The 17681-nt window shown below is 46.8% G+C and overlaps 2 protein-coding genes across 5 annotated transcripts in view; both read left to right on the forward strand.

The window, feature by feature from the left end:
• The window catches only part of LOC135805985 (VWFA and cache domain-containing protein 1-like), a 27241-nt gene extending 23773 nt beyond the window's left edge, over positions 1 to 3468 (forward strand). For both annotated transcript variants that reach the window (XM_065320104.1, XM_065320106.1), the window contains exons 27-29: positions 140 to 256; positions 1345 to 1481; positions 2169 to 3468. In XM_065320104.1, coding sequence (XP_065176176.1) covers positions 140 to 256; positions 1345 to 1481; positions 2169 to 2710 — 796 coding nt within the window. In that variant the 3' untranslated portion in view covers positions 2711 to 3468. The remainder of the gene's footprint in view (positions 1 to 139; positions 257 to 1344; positions 1482 to 2168) is intronic.
• A 6502-nt stretch (positions 3469 to 9970) lies between these two features.
• LOC135805986 (VWFA and cache domain-containing protein 1-like) overlaps positions 9971 to 17681 on the forward strand; it is a 37577-nt gene continuing 29866 nt past the window's right edge. Inside the window, exons 1-5 of one of the 3 annotated variants that reach the window (XM_065320108.1) lie at positions 9971 to 10436; positions 13243 to 13308; positions 14448 to 14615; positions 15101 to 15309; positions 17155 to 17228. In XM_065320108.1, the coding sequence (XP_065176180.1) occupies positions 10278 to 10436; positions 13243 to 13308; positions 14448 to 14615; positions 15101 to 15309; positions 17155 to 17228 (676 nt within the window). In that variant the 5' untranslated portion in view covers positions 9971 to 10277. The remainder of the gene's footprint in view (positions 10437 to 13242; positions 13309 to 14447; positions 14616 to 15100; positions 15310 to 17154; positions 17229 to 17681) is intronic. The other 2 variants (XM_065320109.1, XM_065320107.1) reach the window with 2 other exon arrangements.

The following is a 17681-nucleotide window of genomic DNA, read 5'->3' on the forward strand; positions in this document are numbered from 1 at the left end:
GACTAGTCTTCAACCAATGCATGAGTAACAGCATAGATGGCGGTGGCAGTGCTGCTCTAGTTTCAACTCCCCTTTTGCAACCAATCCCGTTTGCTCATTGCCCAATTGCTCATTGCACGATTTTTTCCTGTGACTACAGGTATGACGTTTGTCCTGCGGAGATTGCTGGCTTGCCTGTCATACCGCGACAGCCATCATCTATTGTGGGCCTGGAGGGTTGCTTCAATGGCACTTGCTCAGGGCTCACCCAGTCTAGGTAACATTATTGCTAGGACAACACTGAATGAGATGATTTCCTGTTTCTGACACACTGATAATGCCTTACTCTTACTGTACCAGTGGCAATACATATACCCCCGCTACTGTACTTGTTCTCAGTGGACAGTTCTTTCAGAAATATTATAACTGAGCTTCTTGCCTTTGGCAATGTTTTGGTCAAAAGTTGATCCAGTTATTTTCCAGCCCTATCCTCCAAAGGATATGCACACATCTTTATCACACTCTTAACGCTCCCTGAGCTCTACTGATTAATTTTAAAGCGATTCAAATTGTTAGGCCAGGACCATCTTCATGCAGTGATGAAGATGTTTGGATATAATGGGTGGTTGCGGTGGAGGCTTTGCATCTTGAGGAATATCCTCCAAAAGGTGAACCATGATACGATTAGGTTTCAGCTAGGTTTTGCATTTTAGGACAGGTTTGGCATTGATCAATGTACTTGTACAGATACCCGTTTCTGATCAAATTTTCTGAATCGGGCTTCAACCTATAAATTGGTGAATCAGATTTGAAACTCCCAGGGGTCGATTGTGTTTGAATTCTGATGGATTGTAGAACAAGTACCGTAGCCTCGCGCATTTAAGGACATGTTCTTATTTTCGAATATAAGAGCACTCTCGCTTATAAGAACATGCACTTATAAGTGAATGAAACTCACAAAGCCACACGAGGTTCATCATGATTCATGGTTACATTATACTGGCGTTAACCAATGATATGCGTACTTACACATGTACATGTTGATGCGATGTTTGTCTCTCGCATATACATGTACATGTAAGACCATATGCATGGTCTCACGATCGAACGAAAATGCACTTGTGAAAGGACCGAAAACAGTGACTTTTCGATTACAAGACCATGGTCTTATATGCGCGAGATTACGGTACAAGTAGCTTTAGCTGACACTTGCTATGACCATCCTCGTCCACACATTAGTACCGGTGGCATTGTTTTAATGGGGACAACACATTCTTGAAGTTCTCTGAACAAGTATATCATGTATATGCTTTGCCTGTTGTTTGCCAATGTGCTTGTTTCAAATAACTGTACCCACACATGCAGTGACTGCCGTGCAACTCAAGGCTGTGCCTGGTGTACCAGGAGTGCGTCTGGTACTGAGCTGTCGTCCAGTTTCTGCACAACCGACTGCCAGTGCTTCGGTGGCCGACAAGGCGAAAAAAACCCGAGTGGCAACTGTGGTAGGTTTGTTGTTATGCTTTGATACCTGTAGTCTCCTGTGACTACAGGTGCTTGCTGAATGCCGGTGGGCCGTCCAAAAGGGGACTGTGTTCATGAGTGTGTGAGGGTATGGCGATGACAAGGAGCATGCGAGTAGAGCCATGCACTGCCTTTTGCGCCAAGTCGTTAGCACCTTTTCCTCCATTGACCGGCTTCGTCACCTGCATTCCCGCTCATCTTACCCGCCTTTTCACCCTTTCTCCTCATTATAGCCCTGGAGTTTGCTTCTCCTTGGTTTTAGAGTAGTTTAGAGTAGTTATTGAGTTAGTTTGAGAACGTCTCAAGAGTTGAGTTTGTGTTCTCCATGTTTATCAATTGTATTTCTCCGTTGCTGTTTCCATGAGGCTGTTTTGAAAATATTAGTAAAGATTTCGAACCACTCGAGTTCAGGGACTTATAGGTCACAGTATCGGTACCGTCCAGGGGAGCCAAAAGACATCACAGCATCGAATGATGATGGCTGTGTTGTCACTGTGTTGTCTGATCATTACAGTTGGTTTGTGTTGTCTGATCATTACAGGTGGTTTGTGCGGGAACCCTGTCAGGGCTGGGCTTCCACTGAATCTATTCACATTCACAGTGCAACAGTTTTTGTGTCAGTTTTTTAAAATCGTTTGTTCCTGTGGGTCTTCTATTCTTCTCAACAGTGGCTCCGCAAGGTGGGGGTGACGGCGATGATGATGACTCCGGCTCAGGTGGTCTGTCTGGTGGTGCTATTGGGGGAATAGTGGTTGGTGTGGTGGTGGTCTGCTTTATTGTCTTCATTGTGATCTCGAAAAGCTCGTCCGGTGGCTCGTCCGTAAGCTCAAGCCAGCCAGCGGTGAGGACTTCCGCTGTCAAGCATACCCAGCCAGCAGCTGCTTCTTATGGAGGTGCTCCAGAAGCACCTTCGGGAGCGCTGCGTCGACCTTCCGAGCCGACCGCTCCAGCAGCAACCTCATACAACCCGCCGCCGGCCAGCAATCCTGCAGCCCCTCCAGACTACTCAGCCGCTGTGAACATCGGTTCAGACTTCCAGTCAACGGGCTATTCAGCAGCACCGTACCCGTCAAGCACTACCGCTCCGTATCCGTCAAGCACTACCGCTCCGTACCCATCATCTAACCTGCCATACCCGTCCGCGGCGACATCGGGGCCGTATCCACCATCCACTGCAGATCCCAACTACCCTACTAAACCAGCTTACTAAATATCATCTCTGTCAGTTGCTAGTTATATACATATCCATTTCAGGCAATAATTAGGATTTAGGACATAAATATTTTACTGCAAGCCACAAGGGAGTGTGTGTGTATGCCAGTACTGCATGCGTTTTAATAATGACAGTATAGTGTCATTGCCGCTGCGGACTGATTTCCCTTCCAGAGTAGGCTAGGCCTATCAGTCGTGAGGGTCTCTTGCGCCGCCGCTCACCTCAATCACACACTATCGCACATGATCGTGTTTAGATTACAGCCCTCTATGGCGCAGTGTCAAATTCGAGCTGAACAATGTTTCCGTCTGACATTATAACAGTCAATGGGTCGTGTGTTAGCATTGTGCCGAGGAGTGGATTCCCTTTTCTCATGATCTGACATCCTCGCTATTTCTAGGTCTCGTCGTACGATAGAGTAACGGCTATTTCAATCCTGTGTTGGTCACGGAAGTAGATTTCTATTTTTAGCTCTTACTTTGTGTGTATCTTGCTTGTGTTTACCAAAGCGTGGTTGCCGTTGTCTATTTTTGCGTTTATATGGGCTGCAGTGAAACTCCTGCTGACAATTTGTAAAGTTAGGTTCTGCTTCTGAGTGTTGTAATTTCTTCTTCTTTCTCCTCCGCATCTCATTTGATTACTCATCTACATTTAGCCACACTTTTCTGCTGCTGTGCAGTTCTGTCACAACCTTTTGTGTATCCTTGATAGAGCGCTTCATGAACTTACAAGACTTACAAGTTCCAGTCCGGTCACTGTGTAGTTCTGCTGTGTTGCTGCCTCACCGTAGGCTCCGTCGGGCAGTACTACAATTGTAGCAGTCAATGTAGGTACAAGGCTGAGTGCATGCTTGTTTTGATAGTCATGATTTTATTCTCCATTCTCCAATAATGCTGGATTGGTCATGGCCATGGCAATGGCATAGGGTTTGGCATGGCTGTGTATATGTAGTAGTGTGTACTGATGTGACTGATGATCATGTCTGGGGAAGCCTTGCTTGATTGTCGCTGCTGCTTTCAATGCAGTGTGTCCTCTGCATTGTGATAATTTATTATTATTAAATTTTATTATGCTGTTGACCCTGTGCGTACCGCCCATCTCCACTCCAGTGTCAGTGTCACCTAACAGTTACATGTAGTTCTTGGCACAGGTGTGGTGTTGCCAGAGTGTTGCCAGAGTGTTGGTAGAGTGTTGCCAGAGTGTTGGTAGAGTGTTGGTAGAGTCTACGTAGATCTGCACTATGGCCCAGGAGTATGGTGTTGGTAGACTTCTACATGACTGTGCGAGGATCGCAATAGCCGGTCTACCAGCGGTAGTTGCATCAAATAACTACTTGCATGCAACCACAGTAATACTGTACGCAATGAGATCACGTTATTGCCAATAACGTGATCTCATTGCGTACAGTCTGAGGCTCTGAGTCTGAGCTGACCGAACTGATGTATGAGTCATTATCCATATAAAACCGCTCTGTGAGCGGTTCTGAAAAACCTTTACTGGTACTGCCCCGTCGTAAAAGTAAGAAATTAGAACTGGCCCATTGTCCCCCCAAATGTGAACTGATCCACCTAAATCGCGAATGACGGGACCCGAACGCACCAGTAGCACGAGGTCGGGAGGGCACAGGACAGCATCATAGGGTAACACCACCTACCGCTAGTACAGTACATGGCCTATAGTCCGGACCAACGCATCCACAGGTAGGAACCTCGTGCTACTGGTGCGTTCGGGTCCCGTCATTCGCGATTTAGGTGGATCAGTTCACATTTGGGGGGACAATGGGCCAGTTCTAATTTCTTACTTTTACGACGGGGCAGTACCAGTAGTAAAGGTTTTTCAGAACCGCTCACAGAGCGGTTTTATATGGATAATTTCAGTTCTTTTTCCGTTCCCTCCCCACCCCAACCCCGAAGGTAAACATGATGACCACGCGCGCGCGATGTACTGTATGTAGCCATGAGACTGCAATAACACACTGATACATTGTTGTCTTTTTTGTTTCGTCTTCGTTTTGTCTCCCCCTTCTTCCGTAGGTATGTGCAATGTGATAAAAAAAAAAAAATACATACCAGCCCTCCCCGCCTCGCTACCCCGCACACAGATACACAAACATGCGTATGCACACGGCACACACACGTGGCCACGCACATGCACACAACACAAACAGGAAATTATTCATATATAATGCCATGCAAAGCAGTGGCCACTGACTTCAGGAAGTCGGCTGTGACACAAAAATAATTCAACTACAGCGTGCAGACAAGCTGACGGCCAAAGCACAACATAGCAAACATGACATTTGGCCAAGGATTGCAGTTTGCAGACCACGCCATGGAAGCAGCGAATACAGAATGTAATATCATACAAAGTGACAAGCAAGGAAGTGGCCATCATACACCAGAAACTTGCAGAAAGTCACACATCCAACAGATAGAGAAGTGAACAGCAATCTGATACAGCCCACACAGGACAAAGCTGACCTGATACTCGTCCCAGGATCGCAAGTGGCAAATCCTTTTCAATGCATAACATGAAGGTGTACGTTAGACGCATGGACAACATCTGACCGTGTCGCCAGCATACAATGTCATCACATGTTTACCCCACAAGTTACACACATGCACAGTAGAAGCACAATGAAAGCAATGGAAAAGTACGATGTGGTTGCTGAAGCATCTTCACACTTCAAATTCAGACTTCAATGTGGTCGTCACGGGATGATATACCTGCAAGATACAAGTGATGAAGAAAGAAAGCAGAAGGTCGTGAGGTAGGCTATGAGTAGCCCTTTCCCAAAGATGCCATAGTTTTTCGCAACTTATGCTTTTCGCAACCGTGCCAAAACAAGTGCTAGTTGCTGAAATCGCATCCATATTTTCAGAAAAAGCTCAAAAGTTGCCAATATCGCAACTCAAACTTGGAGAGTTCTTGTGCAAAACCTACAAAACATGGAGAAGAAATAGCAGAAAAGCAGGGATGCTGCGACAGCAAACTCGTACACCCCTTCCTGCTGTGAACCACCACTTTACACATTGCCAGTAGCCTGTTGCATGTATCCTACATGTACATGTACATCATTACAGTGCACGGAAAAGAGAATGCACATAATTATCATAACTACCGTTGATCTACTGTTTCTCAGAAATGAGCCTGAAGCAATTTTGCAATATTATGATGCGCAATTCGACACGATCTGCGATGCTGCGTGCGATGTGCCCTGCTGTCATGATGGGGACAGTCACCGCGGTATGTTTTGTCAACGTCGCCCATGCACTCTTCTGTCAAGTCCAAAGTGCTCACATACTTGGCAATGTCTTTGCGTGATTAACATTTATCCTAGTTATGTCACGGGTAACTTTAATGAAGTACCCGCAGGCCGTGTTGATCCGCACATCGTCCACTCTCTCGTGTACTTGGCCTGCTTTGTCTGTGTATCCATTTCATGTGCGATCCACAAAATCGACTAGACAGTGGTTGCAATACGCTCTCTATCTGAAGACGTTCTTCTGGCGACATCTCGCCATATACTTGGCCTGCTTTGTCTGTGTATCCATTTTCATGTGCGATCAACAAAATCTCAATGCACTACAGAGACTAGACAGTGGGTGCAATACGCTCTCTATCTGAAGACGTGAACCATTATTTTTTTTGGAAAAGTTATACGTACACCTGAAACGTAATGAAGTTCAGGAATAGAGAGAGTGACTACAATACGCTCTCGACCTGATAATCAGATATAGTGATAACGTGTTAGAAGGTAACAGATCTACAGTCCCACCGTACCCTTCCGACACGACTGTGGACCATTAATTTTTTGAGAAATTATACGTACACCTTAAACGTAATGAAGTAGAGAGAGTAGAGAGGTTAAGATGCACGTTATTTCCGACGTGACGCGCAATTTCACGTCAAATTTGGCGTAAAACTCCAAATTTCGACGTGAGCAGCAGGTCGCTCGCGTTGATTTTTCGACGTGCGAGCAAATAACGCGAGCTGAACTTTCGCGTCACGTCGGAAATAACGTGCATCTTAACCTCTCTAGTGACTACAATACGCTCTCGACCTGATAACGTGAGTACAAGGCACTCTCCACCTGAAAACGTGTTAGTAGAAGGTAACTGGCAACATATCAATGGGTTGCCTTACCGTGGTCTAGAGGAGACGTCTTCGCAGCAATATTTTCCCTCCTGCGCATTCAGTCGGCGACGCGACAGCGTTTACTGGGCCGTTCCAGTTGCGGAAGACATTCGATTCATCGGGCTAATTCAGCAACAGGGCCGTGGACACACAGGGGGCAGAGGAGAGACATTGTTAGGGGACAAGAAATATGCAGTGGCAAGTGGCGAGTGCCGCATGGATGTCAAGTTGTTATGCACAATTCAGCTATTACTTACGGTCCAGCTAGTCCTGCCATTGCTCGCTCGTCCTGGTTCCTCCTCGTTCGTCTTCCTGCACGTCTGCACTTCTCCTTCCCCACCGTTGGCTTTGCGGTACGGGGGTGCCGGAAGGAATTCCCACCATGTATCCATGTACATGAAGTCCCACCATGTCTCCATGTCCATGTCCACGGCCACGTCAGCAGTTTGTATAGTACTCGTACCGGAAGGAGTTCCCACGATGTCTCCAAAGGCCTAGAGCGGACGTCTTTGCAGCAATTCTTTTCACCCTGCGCATTCAGTCCGCCGACGATGTCTCCAAAGGCCTAGAGGGGACGTCTTTGCAGCAATTCTTCTCACCCTGCACATTCACTCCGCCGACACGACAGCATTTACGGGGCCGTTCCAGGTGCAAAAGGTCCACGTCAGCAGTTCTCAACTATTTCGCGTACGGGATAGTCGCCGCGACAGCGTTTAAGGGGTCGTTCCAGGTGCAAAAGGCATCCATCAATGGCACTTTGCAGTACGGGGTACGGAAAGGGGCCTCCTCGTTCGACTTCGTCGACTTCTGCAGTTCTCCTTCCCGTCAGGGGTACCGAAAGGGGCCTCCTCGCAGTTGTCCTTGCCGTCAGGTCCACGTCATGCAGTTCTCAACTCTTTCGCGTACGGGATAGTCGTCTTTGTCGTACGCGACATCGGCGTTAGTGCTGACCCGAATTTGCCAGCTGAATCTCGATATTTTGCGGCATAATTTTGCTCGTGCATCGTCGAAATTTTGCTTTCATTTTGCTAGGCCACTCGATATTTTGCTCCCTTTTTGCTCCAAAATTTGTGTCACGTGTGAGAAAACTGACCGAAAGTGGGTTACGTGTTGGCAAAAATGAGAAAAAGTGAGTCACGTGTTGGTAAAATTGTGCCGAAATGAGTCATGTGCACCGTATATGTGTAAAATCTCCCAATTCCCAGCCAACACACCGATATTTTGCTCCATTTTGCCAGCAAATTCCCTTTCAAAATTCTTCGATATTTTGCTAGAAGAATTGCTAGCAAATTCGGGTCAGCACTAATCGGCGTTTACCGAGTGTCATTAGGGAGGTTCTGCTATACGTGAAACGTAGAGAAATCACGTAGAGAGCAGGTGTCTGGGTTAGAGTCTACGGCTTCGCGTGTTTTGGCTCCAGATTTCTACGCGGAGATGGGGTTCTCTACGTTGTGGCACACGCAGAGAAAATGCGTACGGATTTGCTGGGTATCGATCAACTGCATGCAGAAAACTGCCAAATATGGAAGGGGAAATTCCCAGTACACATTCCACGTGACTTCTCTAGGTGAAACGTAGAGCAGAACAGCATTTCTTTACGTTACGGGAACGCGAAGAAAGTTCGCGTGATTCTTTGCGTCGCGTTCCCAAAACGTAGAGCAGAACCTCCCTAGTGGCACAAAGCAGACCGTTGAAGGGGTCATGTGTCAAAAAAGTATCAACAATGTGTCGACTATGTGTCGACCAAGTGTATAGCGGTACACTCAGCGGTACACTAATTCTCGTGCCATTCTCGTGTCACAAAACTGGAACATCGAGTACCAGTATGGAAAGGCTTCAGACAGGAAGCCTTTCCAATGACATAACAATCATGTTGATTGTTGAATGTCACAAGTTGTTGTGTGCTGAATCTGCTGATTCGACCAGGGAGCCCTACATACACATCACATCAAGAGTACATAACGGGTTATGTACTCTTGATCACACGTAGGGCTCCCTGGATTCGACTGCTGATTTGTGTGCTGATTTGTGTGCTCTGTGCTGCATGCTGATGACATGTCGTGACAGATGAGATGACAGACTCAGTGATATGATGTGATGTGGCGCGCGCGCCGCGCGGCACGTGTCTAGTTCTTTGGATTGGTGAGTCCGAGTCATGACGTCACCGTCACCGACCATGCGCATATGCATGTACGACAGTACGGTACTAATATGATGTAGATCTACACGATGTACCAAGAGGCAAGAGTACATAACCCTTAGGGGGTTATGTACTCTTGGATGTACCATGATGTACGGGTGACGTGCTTGCGCTTGGCATTGCAGGAATGCCCGGGCCTTCCTTCCTCCCACTAGTTGCAGCGCAGGCCAGTACACAATAGTCCTTATGCACATTGTACAGATGTACGAAGTTCTGTACTATGGCCGTAGGTGTGTACATACCCGGTTGGGTGTTCATTGTGTGCTATACTGTATACATGCGCGTTTGACCCATTTAGCCTCACAATTCATGGCAAACGATCACTTTTCAAGCCTTCTTCACTTTGGGATTGAACTAACGACTAGCTAGATCTCTGCCGGAAAAAGATTTCGTATGAAATGCCTTCATGGCCCATTTCATAGTGGAAATAGCAGTAAACACAATAGGGTCCTGCACATTCAACACCCAACCGGGTCTACGGACAAGATTATGGGATTTCGTGCATCTGTACAATATGCAATGTGCATAAGGCCTATACCAGGGGGTGTACAGCGAGGATCAGGAGTTGTTTCAAGAATATTTGCCACAGCACTGCGCCTGTCAATCAGAGACAGACTCAGACTTCTGAATACACTCGTGTAGATCAACTGAGTACGTCCGGCCGGCCGTCTGTCCCTTTTTTACTTGAAAGTAATTATTTTCAAAGTTGAAACCGACACGGCGACATGTCTGTAGTCTGGTATTTGTAGTCTGGTATGTCTGACATGTCGTAACCCAAAAAAACGAACCAGTTACCATGCTGCAAGGATCGATCATGACATCATTCGTAGCCCGCGGATACCGCGATCTACGATATTTTCGCGGCCAGCGCTGTCCTGTTTTCAAGTCAGTCGTAGCCGTTCCATGTCATTCGGCGTAGAGGTCGCGAGAGAGGCCCACATTTCTTGGAGATGTACGAGTGGCTGTTGTCACAGGTGCAGATTTGACAGTTTGTGTCCTGCATAGCAGCGACGACGAATGTTTCTGGGCCTATTTTCTAATGCAGGCCAACTAGTATTTATCTGATCGTGATAATTCTACACGTACACCTGAGCCGATGATCGAGTTTGTGTTGATCTACTAGTATCTGTTTTATTTTAATCTATTTTTTGTGCCCAAGACTCGTTCCCCCGGCTTTGCCGGCGGCTTTCATTCACTTTCACAATCTAGTTACCGTATCTCGAAAGAATGACTTGCCACCGGGCAGTAATTACGCTATGGTCTCTTCTGGCCACTTGGATGTGTTGCAGAACGTCTGCACAGACCCTGACCACTTTCTCTAGTGCTGCGCTGCAGAGTAAACTGTCGGAGTTCTCATCCAGTGCGCTTGGAGCACCCTCAATGCAGGTATGCTCTCGCTGAGCGTCGCCATTCTCCAAGTAGTTCAACACGAATCAGACACCGATGCTTTAGAAAATAATTTAATTAGACACTACCAGTACAGTATTCACATGTGCATTTAAAAGCACAATGTACAGTCCTGCTCAATGAAATTCAGTCGCGGCACTCAAGTTTGCGCCTTGCACCATTTCGAATCCCAGTGTTCGCAAGTCTAGGACTGTGCAACGCCTGGTGCGTACATGAGTGCATTGACTGGATTTCATTGAGCAGCACTGTCCAATCAATACCACTTCTGGGATGCGATGAATGCACTGACATCACAGTGAAAGCATGTAATCAAACACGATCTGGTGGTCATGACGGCTGAATCTTGCATCCAAGGGCAGGACCTGAGTCATCATGACCGACAAAGGGCCTGCTTGGTTTGATATTTCATTCTTAGACTTACACGAGCGAGTTGAGGGTCGAAAGGCCGAAAGGTCAAACTTTCGACCTCCCAAACGCTGCGATTTCCCCCGAATGACGTCAATCGGGTATGATAAGCTGATTATGGCCGTGGTGGGAAAGCCAGCTATAGGGCTTGAAAGTGCTATGTCACAGCATAGCAACAATTTCAAAAATTCAAAAACTGGATCCACATGGATCCAGTTTTTGTATGGATCCAAGCACATTTCAAGCGGTCTTACTCACAACAAGGTGATGTAGCCGGTGAAATTGACTGATTTGGCTAATGGGGGTGGGGTGACAACTGGTGGTGAAGTGAAAGTCACACCTGCATACCACATGAGTGGGTTGCTATACGTCCACTCACTGAGTGAATAGCAAAGTCACACCTTTAGTGGATCCAAAATAGAAATCTGATGTGAACTTACTGTAAAAGCCATTATTCTAACGAGGCGCATATATAACGATTTCCCAAAATTGACTAGTTTACGTGTACCAAAGATAACGATTCTCACTCATTCTCAACGCTCAATAGGACAGTATATGTGTCGATTTCTGTATAACGATTTCTATTTTAACGACAGATTTCTCCTCATTAACTCGTTAGAGTTAGCACTTCGTTATATATATGGCTTTTACAGTACTACTCCCGGGCCGTTTTTGACGTCATCACTTTCAAGCCCTATTGGCCATTGCGCAACAATCATGTGCCGTATAAGAATCCTGCACTGCACACACACACACACACACACACACACACACACACACAGTCCAAAACTGCACATGAGGTGGAGCTCTTGAGTCACGTGTGCAGCTCAGTGTCTGCTCCAGGATTTCAAATCAACCGGGTACACGTGTACCTGGCACAACCCCTGCAACCGGGTCAGAGCCGGCCACGCTCAAGTGCGGCTACTGCATGTACATCAGGGAGCTGTAAACATTTAGGACCCCCTGATGTATAATGTATTCCCAGCCGGGTCACGGCCTCTCACAGGTGTACCCGGTGTTCTTTTTCCAAACGGGTCTAAGTACCCCCCCCCCCCCCCGCCCCAACCCGGTCGCTGACCCGGCTCTGGAGCAGACACTTCAGCTGCCGTTGTTGTAAAATGTTCCATTCCACCGTGCAGAATTGGATGTGCATTGCTTGCTGCTCATCGCAGAAGTTAAACCTGGTTTAACTCCGTGTGATGCGGCCTGCGATGAAGTTGTAGCAACCAGTACGGGGAACACATTATGCAATGGCAGCGTGATGGGCCAAACAAGTCGAGGTCAAGTCAACGTGTTTCCTGTACCCAAAATGAAGTAGGAACCAGGCTTTATGTGTGAGCTTCAGAAGTGCTCATTAGCATTTAAGCTATCAGAAGCAGTTGAACCTACTGTCCTGTAAAATAGCGCACACTGCCCGGACGAAATTACTGCATCGTGTATGTGCTCATGTGGGAGTGTCCGTGTGTGCGCGCACATGTGTGTGTGTGTGTGTGTGTGTGTATACCAGGCTAAAAATTAGTGGCGGTCAATTCATCAGCCTTGCAAGCTGTTGAATGGTGTAATCCCAGCACTAGTTGCTATGTCTAACATAGTTGTTCGCTATCATTGCTTCTGCGATGGTCAGGTCTGAGGTGTGTGTGTGTGTGTGTGTGCGCGTGCGTGCGTGCGTGTGTGTGTATGTACAGGCTTAGTGCATGTGCATGTGTAGCATACGGTACACGTGTCATTTTAAAAGGCAGATAGACCTGTTGAGTGGTGCCAGCCTGACATGTAGAGTGAACACCACCACGGCACCAGGATCATCAGGGTGTACATGCATATTGTATGATGTTCTAGTAAACCATGTTCCGAAACGACCGTTCAGGGGGGGGGGGGGGTGCGTGGCTCCGCTATTAAAAACAATTAGACCCCAAATCGGTGCATTTTTTTTGATTCACAGGGTACCTGGCGCAAAGAGTGGTACGGTCAATACCGTAGTGACTGTAGGCTGTCCGACACCCCTAGGCCCTGCGACGTACAACAACTACTGTAGATCTCCTTAGCAATCACGTGACACATTGTCTCTAGGTAGAGGGACTATCGTTGTAGACTGCTGCACATGTGTAGCCATGGTAGCTGCAATAAGCTCTCACCTTACTGAGCATTAGATGTTCACAGGTTGACTTTTTAAAACAAAAAGCTGAAGTATTTTTTAGTCACCACCCACCTGCCCACTCTTTCTGCATTGAAATAAGGAATTCCTTTGCGACCTGTTAGTATGGCGTTGAGCCATACGGTCTTTTGAGTCTCTTGTTTGCAATGCATGGTGCTGTTCTTGTGTGCGTTTGCGCGCTTGTTTGTGTGGGTGTGTGCGTGTGCGTGTGACTGCATATATATATAGAGTGCATTTGACGCAGCAGTTGTCTCCTCAACGAGCTCAATTGATGGAGTCCGTGCCGTATCTACGGTGAGAGATTTTCCAGATAACTATTTCCTCAACAGTTTCCTCAGTGACGAAAATGCTATAATAGTATAAAACTTAGAAAAAGGACAAACATTTTGTTATTATTTCTTCACACTTGCTTTGTGTTCAAGCGGCATTGCCAATGTAGATGCCTAACCATGTTGTCAGCATACAGGTGAGAACAAGTCTGGTCTTGATACGCTTTGGGTAGGTCATGCCTCAATCTCCTTCTTCACAACCACCCTGCCATCGTCTTAAATATCTCTTGGGTAGGTCATTAGAAAAGTTTAAAATTACAGCTCCCTCAACATGAACATTGCCGTTTATCTTTGCCAATTTTCAACGGCATGGGAGCTTGTGCGGTTGTAAAAGCCTCTTGTACGGGAAAATAACACAATGAGTGCAATGCTCGGAAATGTAATGAAAACAAATAATACACAATGCAACCTGAATTGGCCATGGCGAAACTCGATATAATACAATGTGCAATGTAGAACACAAGAACTGTGCAATACACGCAAGTGGGCAATTTGGATGATGAGAACTAACAATTCCGGAGTCACACAGTAAAATACCTCTGCAGCAGCATGGGGGTTTGTAAACATGTTTTAAAACTGTTCTGTTTTCTCGGTTTGAATATTTGACACACTAACGTGTACTGTGGGTTGCAGCATGGCTGGAAACAATCCTACTGCTTCCAAGCAGGACTTGAACTCGGTATCCTCTGTTTCTCAAGCATGACCTTAGACCATCCCATCCGGTGGGAACTCGCGGCCTGGCATGAGGGAAACATGGATGCAGCGAATGCGGTTTTCGGTCTTTGACCATTTGGTGGTGGGTCTGATCTATTCACCTCTCACCGCTTTAGGAGTTGCATCTGCGCCATGATCCTAGATGGTGGTGATGTTCTTGCGGATTCGGAAAACTCAGTGTGAGTCTCACACGGACCATGGAATTTAAAGTCCACAGTGTAGCTGAGCTCTGTAACTTGTATGTGTTTGGATTCTGTGTATGTGTCTGTGTATGTGTCTGTGTATGTGTTTGGATCCTGTGTCTGTGTATGTGTTTGGATTCTGTGTATGTGTATGTATTTGGATTCTGTGTATGTGTATGTGAATGTGTATGTGTATGTGAATGTGTAGCTTGCAACGGGTGTCAGTACTCGCCTCACGTCTCGCTCTAGGGCAGCACGCGACCTGCAGTCAGCTGCACGACAGGCGTATCAGGCAGGCATGACGCGACAAGAAGAGACGCTGTGCTGCAAGCTGGACGATGACGATGTGGCCTTCGACTCACGCTTCAACACTACCGTGAGTACATGCCGTCCTGTGTAGCGAGCGTGCGACGCATTCGTGATGTGCATGATAATCATTTTTACTGTGTCATACATTTCTTCAGGATTCCGAAACTCCATACATGCCTCATACATGTCTCATGTGTCATTCATGCTGTTTTATTTAGTCCTTGGGCAGTGTATCTCTTTTGAAGTACAGTCAACCTTGTAAATATTGACCCTCAACTGGGGGCATGAGAAAAGTGTCGTTATTCGTTAGGTTGAGTGTATGCAGTCAAACAGTTACTAGTACTAGGTCTGAAAATAGTGTCGTTACTCGCAAGTTGTTATTATACCCAATGTTTGTTTATATGTCCAAGGTTGTTATGTCCATGGTTGTTGTATCTAAGGTTGCTATATCCATGGTTGTTGTATCCAAGGTTGCTATATCCAAGGTTGTTATTCTCGAGATTGACTGTAGTGCGATCCCAATTCGGTGTGTTTTGTACCTGTGCACTGCAGGTTTCTAGGAATAATGGCTGCGATCGCATATCAGCCACTGCCAGCAGCAACCGGCCTATGATCAGCGCTGCAATAGCGGCGGCCTCAAAGGCGAACCTGGTGGATGTGCCTGAACTGAAATTCCAGTATTACGGCTCTGAGGAAGGCTATGCTACAATTTATCCTGGCTTCAACGCCTCAAGCTGTTCATCCTATGATCCTCGGTACAGGTAAGCACTGCTACACACTGCTGCACAGTCATGCGCTTCTGCTCTTACTGTGCTACGCGACTGGCAATGGCTCGCTGCGTGAAAAAGGCCCAACACCCTGTGCTGTTTACCTTGGCACGCGTGACTAGCATGTACCACGGCACCCAGTGTTGCTGCCATGTACTCTCTCTCTATCCCGACGTTTTGGACACAATGGATCATTTATTTCGTCTGACTATGCGATTACTGCGGTGTGTGTGTGTGTGGGTGGGGGAGTAAATAACAATGAAGACACACATAAAGTTATTGCATGGCAAATAGCAAATTTGAGCCAAGAGTTTGATTACAGAGATGAATAGTATTTTTAAAGGGGAAGTTAAGGCAAAAATTAAAATTTCACCAGTTGTAGTCTTCGGGGTGCTGAGTCGAATGGTCGTGGTCCGAGGAAGCTGAGACGCTCCCTTCCTACTTGAATCCCAATCGAACTCGCGCACTTCCACCGAAACTGGGTGACTGCGCCCTATGAGATGGGGATTTGTATGCAAAATGTCACTAAAAGCGCCATGTCGTTCTTATAAAAGCACGGATGACCGCGATTGGCCCATATGTTGTAGTCTTTTGGACGCTGAGTCGACTGGTTTTGGTCCGAAAAGGCTGCGATGCAGCGTTCCTCCTTTATTCCCAATCGAACATGGTTGAACAAGCGGTCACGTGCTCCTGCATACACCAGTCAGCTGGTCACCGTGCCTGCAGGGTACAACTTACTAGCCTGTTTGACCTTTTTTGGGTGCAGTCCTGTCACTCGAGTTGAACCTTGGTGTGAAAGTTGTCGCCTGCTGGCGTGGTGATCAGGCCATTTGGGCACCCAAGAGCACGTGACCGCTTGTTCAAGCATGTTCGATTGGGAATAAAGGAGGAATGCTGCATCGCAGCCTTTTCGGACCAAAACCAATCGACTCAGCGTCCAAAAGACTACAACATATGGGCCAATCGCGGTCATCCATGCTTTTATAAGAACGAAATGGCGCTTTTAGTGACATTTTGCATTCAAATCCCCATCTCATAGGGCGCAGTCACCCAGTTTCGGTGGAAGTGCGCGAGTTCGATTGGGATTCAAGTAGGAAGGGAGCGTCTCAGCTTCCTCGGACCACGACCATTCAACTCAGCACCCCGAAGACTACAACTGGTGAAATTTTAATTTTTGCCTTAACTTCCCCTTGAAGAAGCTGACATTTGAATGTAGTACATGTACTTGTAGCACTATAATTATATAGTTGTATCCTCAATCTATTTGTAAGAGCGTTTTCAACTGTCTCGGGAAGAACATACTGTACAGTCGAATACAGCATACCACATGACCCAGTGAACCGTCCGTTGGCGGAACTGGAACAATCCGGGTATGGGGAGTTTTGAGTGGACGTTCAAATTCTATGCATCGCCGTCTCCTTCAATGTACTAGTGCCGGTATAGCGTAATTTCACGTGGCTGGCTTGCAATGTACGTGTTTACAGTGCTGATAAATAAGCCCTTCTCGGAACTCTGATCATTTGCTTCATGAATTTGTCTGCCCTGGACTAACCTATGCTTGTAGTTGTGTCATAGTTCATGGCGGCAATGTGTCACACACAGCCACGGTACTGCATTGCAACTTGCCCTGTCTAAGCCGTTTTCGTTTCGTGTGTGTGTGTGGGGGGGGGGGGGGGGGAGGGGGGGGGGGATAGTGTGGGCTACCTTAACTTCATAACATGTTTGTTCTGTGTGTTTGTGTGTCTGAGTATGTGTGTTTGTGTGTCTGTACACGTGTGTCTGTGCACCTGTGTATGTATGCTATGTGCTATGCACTACATGTGTGTTGTATGTTGGTAGACCATGGTATGTAGCTGCAGCTGTACCTGCTGCAAAGGACGTAGTCATCGTTGTGGACACGAGTGGATCCATGGGTAAGTGTCAGCTCATTTTCCCCCTCGCCTTTATTTGTAACAATCCATGTGTTTCATCATTGTAATGTCCCTGCAGGAACATATCAAACGCTGCACAGGAAGTCAGGAACATTACAGTGAGCACCAGCACTGGTGATAGCTTAGTGTGTGTGTCTGTGTGTCTGTGTGTGTCTGTGTCTGTATCTGTGTGTGTCTGTGTGTGTCTGTGTGTGTCTGTGTGTGTATGTGTGTGTGTGTGTGTGTGTGTGTGTGTGTGTGTGTGTCTGTGTGTGTGTGTGTGTGTGTGTGTGTGTGTGTGTGTGTGTGTGTGTGTGTGTGTGAGAGAGTGAGAGAGAGAGAGAAATGGAGAAATAGAGAGCCTACAATAGTGATTTAAAATTCTCAGACTTGCAAACTGCTGAATAGTGCCATCCCAGCACAAGCTGCCATGTCTCTCCTACAAGTTGTAGTTTG

Source organism: Sycon ciliatum, chromosome 1, assembly GCF_964019385.1.
Source record: "Sycon ciliatum chromosome 1, ocSycCili1.1, whole genome shotgun sequence".
Lineage (NCBI taxonomy): Eukaryota > Metazoa > Porifera > Calcarea > Leucosolenida > Sycettidae > Sycon > Sycon ciliatum.